Here is a 10794-nt window from a genome sequence, read left to right on the forward strand (position 1 = left end):
AGACACGTGCACATACTCATGTAGACAATATGCATAAACAAAGGACTGAACAAGGCATTCAGACTCGGCGAGAGGAACCCTTTTATATTTGACAAACGGGGTCTAGATTTGGAGCATGTAGTAGACACAACAGGATGCAGGACACGCTGCCGCTACCTCCGTTTAGTCCTGTTGTTGGAACGCTTCCTCTGAGTTCACGATGAGCAACAGGTCTTTCCTGTAGCTCACACCTCACGCACGTGCGGGCGTGCGCGCACGCACACACACACACACGCACACGCACACACACACGTTTGTATTCATATGCTTGAGAGGACATCAACATTTTACGTTGGTGATGTTATCATGTTATAAATGCCATTTTACCCTTTTTGACATTTCCAACCCAAAGGCGAAAGCCGAAAAATAGCAGATCTACAAGCTCACAATGAATCGCAGTGGGACGTTCGTAAATAAATCGGCTATTTTCTGCTTGACACCGGCACGCAACTGTACGTATAAATGAATCAGGCGTAACTGCAACCACTAAATATACTCTATAAATGCCTAATCCTAAAACTACTTATCTTGTGAGGAACAACAAAGTTTTCCTCACAGTTTCCGTTTCTAAATTCTACTATACTTGTGGGGACATTTGGCGCACGCACGCACGCACGCACGCACGCACGCACGCACGCACGCACGCACGCACGCACACACACACACACACACACACACACACACACACACACACACACACACACACATTACAGCAGCTCACACAGGTCACACAAACACTTTCTAACAGGTATCCGGACTATCCTCCAAGGAGTGCTCTGTGGCTGTAGGTTGGAGGAAGAGGAAGAGTGCTTCTGAAGGGGACCAGGAATCAGGATGTAACTATCGGAAAGTCAATCAAGAAAAGGCGTCACTAAGCACTTTCATGAAGTAATCTAGGATGCTAGGAATGCATGCTGTCTTAGAAAACATAAAGGTCGCCCCCTCTGAAAAACAAAGGAGAATGGACAGTGGTACGTGTCATGTAGGGTGTAGAGAGAGAGAGAGAGAGAGAGAGAGAGTGAGAGGTCTGTGAGAGTCAGAAGCTGCTCCCAGACTCCCAGGCCTAAATCTATGTACCTGCTTATTATACAGTATACTTTTTTATGGAAATTAAAACAAGTCAACAACTGCCACGTTAAGCAAGAATCATCATGGCTAAAAAGCCTGACCTCAGTCTGGTCAGTGTGGGAAAAAAAGGTCTTGTCAATGTATTGACCTTTGACTGCAGTAGGGTAAAGGTTTTACCATTGCTACTAAAATAAGCTATTAAGATCAAAAGGAAACAGCCGCCTACAACAAAAAAGCTACCAGGCTACAACAAAACAAAAGAGAGAGAAAAAAAAGCCTTTAAATTATTAAAAAAAAGAAATAATCAAAATTCAGCCTCAAGGCTGCAATGAATGGGTTTTTGTTTCAAATATTGTGGGGAACAAAAGCAAAAGCTCAGCCACTCGTCACCACTAGAGGGCACCAGAGAACCAGCACACCTAAACTTGCACGGGGAATAAAAAGGTAATCCATTCATCCAACAATACTAAAACAGTGTGGAGAAGCAATCACTCCTGCAACAGAACTGTTTTTAAATGTTTTTTTTCACAAACACACTTCTGCGACAACTTCCTACGCAGGCAGTAATAGTACTCCAAGACGGTAAGACCCCTGTCCTTTCTCAATTGGCCTACCTTTTAAATCAACTGAGATGACAGCCACATAATAGGACACCTTTCTGCAATGCCTTTTGAATGGTTAACCACTTGATCCCTCCTATTCTGGGGGGTACATTTGCTAATAATAGCAGGTTTACAAGCTAATTTAATGGAGTATTTCCGAATTTCAACCAGCTCAGTGGCCTTGTGGTTAGAGTGTCTGCCCTGAGACTGGGAGGTCGGGGTTCAATCCCTGGCCGGGTCATACTAAAAATGGGACCCAGTGCCTCCCTGCTTGACACTCAGCATCAAGGGCTGGATTGGGGGTAGGTCCCTGTGACATACTAGCGTCATGTCCAGGGCGTGGTACTTGTACTTCAAGCTGCCTCATGCTACAGAAACAGGTGATAGGCTCCTTCCCTATGGGCCCCATTAAAGGCTACTTATCTATTTTCAAATTTCAGTAGTTTTACTTCTACTCCACTCTTAGAGGAAAATATTGTATATATTTTTTTTACTCCACTACAATTATTTAAAAAACTTTACTTACTAGTTATTTTGTAGATTTTGATTATTATTACAGAACTTACAATAACCACTTCAGCCCAGATACATTTTGGCCATTTGAAAATAGCCAATCTACAAGCTTAGCTGCTATTTCAAAAGATTTTTTAAACATTGATCATTATTTTCTTTTGCAAAATGGGACATTCAGCATGAGTACTTCTGCAAACTGATGCACATTTATGCAATGTCCCTTATATAGGCTATTCACATGCAGATTAAAAATAAAAATGATAACCTAGTCCCCTTCTTGTGTGGCGCTTTCATAATGAAAATACAATTTGATCTCTGGCACATGAAATCTGATATAATGTATTGGGATGTACGTGTATTGAAATGGTAGTGAGGATTTCATCACATAGGCCTACTGTTATAACATAACATAATTGCATTGTCTCCAAACCTGAACCTTTATGAAATGTTGGATTTGATATGCCGGTAAATGGCAACAAAACTGAACATTTCCTTTACACATAATATAAAGTAAATACTAGAAGTATAAAATGTTTTGTAGGCCACAGTATACTCAAGCAGGAATGTATTAAGCCTCAGAGGATAGTCTAGGTTTAGGCTACTATGTGTCGCTGTTGCAACGCAACATCTTGTAAGCTTGTAGATCAGACATTTCTGGCTATTTGGCTAGACGGTAAACAGCAGTCGAATAAGCGCCAACACAGATCTCGTTTATTAAGTCTAGAGGGTAAACTGGTTGATACAATTTTGCAGTTTTCCCAACTTTGTTATTTTGTCTATGTCTTAGACATGTATCAAATAACTGCCATTGGGATTTTGCTGCTGTGTTGGGAACTGTTGGCACAAGACCATGCTTCAGATCTGCCCTTGGAGGACCATAAGGAAACCAGAGACCTGGCAGAATTCTTTACTGTCCCTAACCCTCTACCAGTGACGTGCTGCCGGCTGGCTGGCTGACGACAACATCACCCCACGCAGCCAAGTGGGACCCCCTGTGTTGACTTGTGATGACAGACAATGGGCACGTATATAGTCGCAGATCATTTCCTGCTATTGAAAAGGTACACAGGGGTCGGGGAGCTGGATTGGAGCGGAGGCGGCTGCAGTGGAAAGGGAAGGCCAGACTTCTACATTCATATCTCCAGGCACAGGAGGAAAGAAATAGTGCTTTGGAACAGGAGAGTCATAGGTGTGCTATGAGTCTGACCACCCTCAATTATGATGAGGAGCCTTTGATGAATGAATGGCCAAATCCCCCAGGCCTGGTTATTGTACATGGAAGGGGCACTTCCAACCCAGGGTTATATAGTTAAATAAGACTGAAGACAAGGGAAAACATTTATTTAGATTAGTGGTTTTCAACCAGTTATTCCCGGGGACCACCAGTGGTCCTTGAGGCGGTTCCAGGTGGTCCCCAGATATATGATGTGGAGAGTTGGTAACCAAATAGAACTTTATAAATCTTTAACTCTTGAGAGCGTAAAATGAGTTAAATTATTGTTAAACAGAGAATGTGAAGAAAGTGAGGTGAGAAAGTTTTGGGTCTGAGAGGCTAAATGTCATTAAATGGTGGTGGTCCGTGGCTCAAATGCCCAAGAAGTAATGGACCTTGACAAGTAAAAGGTTGAAAACCACTGATTTAGATAACAGAACATAAAATTAAAACTAATGAGATGATATGATGAGATATACTTCATGTATACTTTATTATCGACAAAGGGAAGAGATAAAGTTGTTTAAACGAAATAAATAGCCTACTAAATGAACACTGCAAAACTAAAACGATCTAACTATAGGTAAGATCCATCCATCCATCCATCTTCAACCGATTATCCGTAGTCGGGTCGCGGGGGCAACAGCTCCACCAGAGAGCTCCATTCATTCCTTTCCAGAGCAACATTAGTGACTTCCTCCTGGGGGATCCCGAGGCGTTCCAAGGCCAGTGAGTCGATGTGTTTCCTCCAACTGCGCCTTGGTCTGCCCCGGGGTCTAGACCATTCGACCACCATCGAGAGGCATTCTAACCAGATGCCCGAACCACCTAAGCTGGCTCCTTTCCAGGCGAAGAAGCAGCAGCTCTACTCCGGTAAAGTAAGATCATCTTAGTATTTCCACCATCACATTTTATGTCATGCTTTCTTTCATCCTACCCTGTTCAACTTCTATAAATCATGTCTTTCTTCATAATACCTGAAAAACCCAAACTAAGACTACACAACAAAACTAATAAACAAAAACGATTGTATAATGCACTCAGAAAACTAACTATAACTAACTAACTAGGAATGAAAACTTAATACAAACTAAATTAATGAATATAAAAAATATATATAACGTCTTCCAACCTGGCATTCCTATTTTAAGCATTTATTTTTTTAAATGTTCACATTTCTTACCCGAACATAGCAACGAGGTCCAGCTCACAACTCAATAGCCTGGGTTCCAGCCTTATTCGCTGTGTTCTGTGAATTTGTATTGTCGACAATGCAAATTCACGGAACGCAGCGAATCAGGCTGGAACCCAGGCTATAACAACTCATGGCATCAAGACGCGTTGTGAGATTATAGATCTATTATTCGCTATGCGTGCAACACCATTGTATGATGAAGTTGGCTTTGCAAACATGTAAGATAGACAGGTTATGAGTAAGCTTAGTGCAATTTATTTCACTAATATGTTTAGCCTATACAGACATTAACTTGCTTATGTCTGACTGTGGAAGGAATGCTCACATGAATAGAAGGAAGTTTGTATAAGCTATTCTCAATATACTGTACCAAGCATTTGTGTTTGTTGTTCATGAGGCATGTAAAGCAAGCACCGTTGCCCAACTACACACTATGAAGTGACATTCCAACTCTAATGGCAATGAATCACAGCCATGTCTCATAAGTGGTCCATAGCATTGTTTCACAACATTTTCTTATTTCAAGGACCCCCATATCTCTGACACTGTACAGTAACCATTTCCATTTGTATACTTTCAGAGTTACAGGCCTTTAAGGGTCAATTTGGAACCCCCACAAGGAACCCTGAGGGTCCCTGGACCCCACTTTTAGAATCACTGCTCTATAAGCTTACTTGCAGTTTACATGATTTTATAATATTTTATAATATTCAACTAAATTGTTTTATATACTGCAACTTGACAGCAACTTGATTAGGTTTGATTAGGCCTGACCTGATCCTGGGGCACGCACGCACGCACGCACGCACGCACGCACGCACGCACGCACGCACGCACGCACACACACACACACACACACACACACACACACACACACACACACACACACACACACACACACACATCTGAATACCTGCTATCAGTGGTGGAAGAAGTACTGAGATGTATTACTTATGTGAAAGTACCAATTCCACAATGTACTCTGAAATACACTGTACAAGTAAAGTAACGACGCATCGCGACATAAGTAAAAATACCTCAAGATTGTACTTAAAGGTACAGTATATTCAGTGATTTCACTTAATTCAAATATCACTTATTTTTTCTTATTTTTTGGATAATCCTCCCTACTATAAAGTGTGCTGACCATATAAGGAGTTCCTCCCTGTCCCCAGTTAACCCCTGGGGTCAAAAAACCCTAGTTTCGGTTTGGGCTTTGGGTGGCAAAGCCTTCATCCAATCAGGATGAGAGGGGCCTTCCTCCAATCATGATCGAGTGGGGCGGGCTTTGGTGCATGTGCTGTTGGTCTGTTGTACTTCCCCCACTGTAGAGCGTGTGCATGTGCACATCTTGTTACCGGGTGGACCGGGTTTTTTTTCCAAATCACCCAAATCACTGAATGCTCCTTTAAGTACAGTACTCAGTTACTTTCCTCCATGCACTGCCTGCTGTCGGGTGGAAACCTTGTATGTCCAAAACAGTTCCTTTTTTATTATTGTGCTGTTTACTTTCTATGTAGTTTACCTTTAAGCCTTGCATGTGTAATGGAGACCAATGTTCCTTTGCCTAATTAGTAACTCCCCTCACCTGGTAGCCTCACCAGGGTATTTCATAGGTGATTAGTTTGGTCAGAGTCAGTTCAGTTCAAGCCAGCACACTGTCAAGAGCTCACTCACTGGCAGTGAGTCACTGCATGTTGAGTTAACCCTTTCTCTCAGGCCTTGGACAGGATAAGTCTGTAAGTTTGTGTTAATTGTTAAACTTTATGGCTCTTAAAGCATATCTTAAAACAATATGCTTGTAAGTTGGTTTGATCATTTCTAAAAGGTTTTGTAATTTGATTCATTGAATGCAATTAGTACAGTGAGTACATGTTCTTTTTGTAAGCTTGTGTGATGCATAAAAAGGACTAATGTTTTGGGTTATGATTGTACTGTATTTGACACAAATGTCTGTTTTCTGTTTTTCTGTATTGCAGTTTTACAAATTTAAGTTATCACCAGTAAAGAACCTAAACCAAGTCACTGCTTTTTGGAGCTTTATTGGGAACTTTGTTAGCTGTCTGCCAAGCCATACAGACTGTACACCAAACGTATAGTAAGGGCAGAACAATTATTATAAAAAAGAATAAGAAAAAACATGTGTGTTGTTTGTTTGTATTGTACCGTATTGTAATTGCATTGATTGCTATAACTCACTGTTCCTATTGAGGAGACGTTATATAGAGAAGCACCTGCAGGCTGGCTGGGACAACGCTTTATCACCAGCTGAACTTTGGAACATATATAATATGTTCCAAAGTTTCGTTTTTGTTTCTCATGAAATGATTCTGACTCTATATCATCGCTGTTGCTGCTAGAAAAACCTAACCTCGGTACCCAGGCTACTACTTGCTTGAGAGAGCAACATGGATCCACGTAAGTACAAAGGCTGCAAATATACCTGACTTTATTTAGATCTAAATTATGTGTCTTTTAACATATTTTTGATAGACCATTATTTGTGTATAGGGCAGGCTATGTAAAGCTCAGGATTACCACAGTCCACCACATCATATTTAATTAGTTCTACTGCTATTTGCACTTGGTCATCCTTCTGCAGCATTTGTAATGTATTATCAGTATTGATCCTGTATTTATATTCTGTACATTCTATATTCTGTATGTATTCATTTAGGCTGTAGCATATCGTTATTATATAGGATATAGGCCCTATATCCTTAATTAAACTCACTTTACACCTTACCTCAGTGCAATTCCAAATTGTATTATATTGTAGTCTATGGTCATTCTCTACACCAGTGGTTCTCAAGTGGAGGGCAGGGTTCCTGATGGTGCAGGGAGTCAGCTAAATGTTTGATAGTAATAGGAACCAAATGGACCCCCTTTACAGGTCTGTAACTCTGACCGTGTACAAATAGTGAGTGAGAATCCCCCCCCCCCCCCCCTACTTGTATTATTGGACATAATTGTTGACTCAGTCTGGTCAGGGGAGGATAATCCAACGGGAATGTTGGGCCCAGGCCCAGGGGCCCCTGAGCTAGGGGGGCCCCTGAGCTTGGGCGTCCACGTGACTGCGAAGAGGCTCAAGCTCAGGGGCCCAAACCATCATGATACGGTACATTACTGTGTTTAAACCCTCAGTTTGCATTTATTTGGCTTAGTTTTTGGCTGTTCATTATTTTTAAGCAACCCCTTGCTGTAAATCCTGAATATCGCAGCCCTATATGTCATAATTGTTATGCGTACACGTGTGCAGAGCAGCAGACAGTATGCGCCACATCAGGGGGAAAAGAAAAGCTCCGGGGGGGTGGGGGGGGGCCTTTTGCATGGTGGTGGCCCAGGGGCCCATCATTTCTAGATCCGCCTATACTAGTCTGGTCAGATCACTGCACATGACTAAAGTATTTTTGTTTCTCTTACTCTCCAGTGACTGGATTAGCCATCGCGGCTGGTGCGGCAGGTAAGATTTTAAATTTTTTGTTTATCACATTTTTAATTTATTTAATTATGTAATCTCAATTTCTGTATGTTGGCTTATTCTTATTATTATCCAAAAACTCATTACAAAATGTAATTGTCTTTTCTATTCATGTTAAGGTGGCGTTGCCGTGGCCCCTATTGCACTGGGGGTCATAGGTTTCACTCCAGTCGGAGTAGCGGCGGGATCCTACGCTGCGGCTATGATGTCAGCAGCTGCCATCGCAAATGGTGGAGGAGTGGCCGCAGGGTCTGCAGTCGCAGTTCTAACATCAACAGGTGATTGTTTTTTTATGTTATTTAATTTATCCTTGCCTTACAATTTAGGCATTTAGCAGACGCTCTTAATCCAGAGCGATTTACATTAAGCAAGAACAAAAAAGCATGGCAATACATCACATACATAAAAAGTAGTTTGTCATTGGTTAGACCAGTCATTAGTCCTACAACCTATCTCAAACCCTCACCCTAACCCTAACCTCCCACGGGGCAGCACACCTAAAACTAACCTTAACCCTCTCCCAACCCTTAACGCACCCCTCACCAACCTTAATCCGGTCGTTTTAACGCACCCCTCACCAACCTTATGTCTAACCAATGACTAGTCTATACTAAGTATGCACCCTGCGTAAGCTAAGAAGTTCGTAACAGTGGAATCTCTATATAATTAAACTATACATATAAACTATATACTATACACAAAGTGCTATGACTACATACAATGCAATTCTAGGGTGCTGTCTACATCACATTGCTGATACATCACATTACAACAAATCAGGCTGAAAAGTTCAAACAGATAAAGAGAAGGATACCAACATACAATTTATTAAAATGATTGCAGTTATATACTGTTACGTACATACATACTGTAGACTTTAATATACGTTTAAATTCATTATGAGTTCAAGTCCAGTGACCTTCTGATTTATATAGAGATTTCTGAAAATATTTATCAAAATAGTTTTAAGCCTGGAAACGAGCTATCTAGGCTCCTTGTGAATCATGACAATAAAACATTGTATTCTGTGTGCAAAGAATATTTGAAAATTTAAAATATGTATTAAATATAGTATATAATTGCCTAAATTCAAATATGTTTTGACACAGAATCAAACGTTTTATTGTCAAAACAAATCTTGAATCTGAATGTTATTTCATCGATTAGCTTGATTAGTGGTACATTTAAAATCACACTTTTAAGTGAGGGGCGCTCTTATCATCATACAGTAGGCCTACATCATCTCATTCTCAACCAATGGCACATCTCCCACCCAAATACAATCTCCTAAAACCAACATATTATCTTTATATCGATCCGATACCGATGTTGCATTTTAAGGCCAATATCGTCCGATAGCGATATGATGGACGATTAATTGCCCATCCCTAATACTAACAAAGGGGTATGTCATGTTTTTCTAGGTATGGCTGGTATGGGTGCAGCAGGCACTGCAGCTGCAGCCGGCGCTGGAGGAACTTTGGCTGGGTTGATTGCAGCTGCAGGCACTGCTGCAGCTGGCGCTGGAGAAACTTTGGCTGGGTTGATTGCAGCAGGCACTGCAGCTGCAGCCGGCGCTGGAGGAACTTTGGCTGGGTTGACTGCAGCTGCAGTGCCTGCTGCAGCCGGCGCTGGAGGAACTTTGGCTTGGTTGACTGCAGCTGCAGTGCCTGCTGCAGCTGGCGCTGGAGGAACTTTGGCTTGGTTGACTGCAGCTGCAGTGCCTGCTGCAGCCGGCGCTGGAGGAACTTTGGCTTGGTTGACTGCAGCAGGCACTGCAGCTGCAGCCGGCGCTGGAGGAACTTTGGCTTGGTTGACTGCAGCAGGCACTGCAGCTGCAGCCGGCGCTGGAGGAACTTTGGCTGGGTTGACTGCAGTTGTAGTGCCTGCTGCAGTTGTAGTGCCTGCTGCAGCTGCAGTGCCTGCTGGGTTGATTGCAGCAACGGTTATTGGTTTTGGTACAGTTGGAGTAGCGGCTGCGTCTTTGATGTCAGCAGCTGCCATCGCAAAAGCAGTGGGTGCACGGTCTACAGTCCCAGTTCTAACACAGGTTCTGAGCAGGTGGTATGGGTCAACGGTGGGGCAGGCACTGCAGCAGTCGTCATCTGAGAGTCAACATGATGAACCTGGCCATGAAGCAACGATCTCTCCACAAAGGAACATTCAAGAATAGTACTCTCGTATACTTAATATATGGGATGCAAGTTAACAATAAAACAAATCTTTGAATCTGGAATCTGAATGTTATTTCATATCGCTATTTGGTTTTCAGTATTAAAAGTCAACTTGCATGACAAGGAGTGTTCATCCAATAGGTTGACTATGCACAGTATATTGATTATATGCATTATTGTTACGAATCTACATTGTACACACACGCACGCAGATATGGTATATTTTTATATATACAGTATACTGTATGTTCGTTATTGTATTATTTCTTCAACTATATCATCTCTCCTCCCAGAGCAACATTTCTTTACTTCATTAGCAAACATTTCTAGTGAGAGTCAGAGAGTCATCTAATCTTTAAGTTGTAGCCATAAGAGTGCAAATAGTGGATCCAAGAAAGCCATTTTTATTACGCTACATCAGACTGACATGTGTTATGGAGCAAATCAATCATACATCATCCAAAAATATCGAAAACAGATCATTACACATGAGTTTGTATACTGACAAT

At 41.8% G+C, this 10794-nt stretch overlaps 1 protein-coding gene across 2 annotated transcripts; it reads left to right on the forward strand.

Moving 5' to 3' along the window:
• Positions 1-6269: 6269 nt before the first annotated feature.
• Positions 6270-10347, forward strand: LOC306939775 (interferon alpha-inducible protein 27-like protein 1). 2 transcript variants are annotated; one of them, XM_079524466.1, is made up of 6 exons: positions 6270-6369; positions 6991-7048; positions 8061-8093; positions 8231-8389; positions 9536-9605; positions 10202-10347. In XM_079524466.1, the coding sequence occupies exons 2-6, from the start codon at positions 7039-7041 to the stop codon at positions 10218-10220; spliced, it is 291 nt and encodes a 96-aa protein (XP_079380592.1). In that variant the 5' UTR covers positions 6270-6369; positions 6991-7038; the 3' UTR covers positions 10221-10347. The 2 variants fall into 2 exon arrangements, with proteins under 2 accessions (XP_079380592.1, XP_079380593.1); XM_079524467.1 differs by lacking the exon at positions 9536-9605 and having other exon boundaries at positions 10162-10347.
• The last annotated feature ends 447 nt before the right edge of the window (positions 10348-10794 follow it).

This window comes from Electrona antarctica (genome assembly GCF_951216825.1).
Source record: "Electrona antarctica genome assembly, chromosome: 16".
Taxonomy (NCBI): domain Eukaryota; kingdom Metazoa; phylum Chordata; class Actinopteri; order Myctophiformes; family Myctophidae; genus Electrona; species Electrona antarctica.

What these genes read in the sequence shown, in the direction of transcription:
- LOC306939775 (XM_079524466.1), top strand. An exon ending in CATCGCGGCTGGTGCGGCAG is followed by an intron (nt 8,094 to 8,230) that starts GTAAGATTTTAA and finishes ATTCATGTTAAG; the next exon opens with GTGGCGTTGCCGTGGCCCCT. An exon ending in CGCAGTTCTAACATCAACAG is followed by an intron (nt 8,390 to 9,535) that starts GTGATTGTTTTT and finishes ATGTTTTTCTAG; the next exon opens with GTATGGCTGGTATGGGTGCA.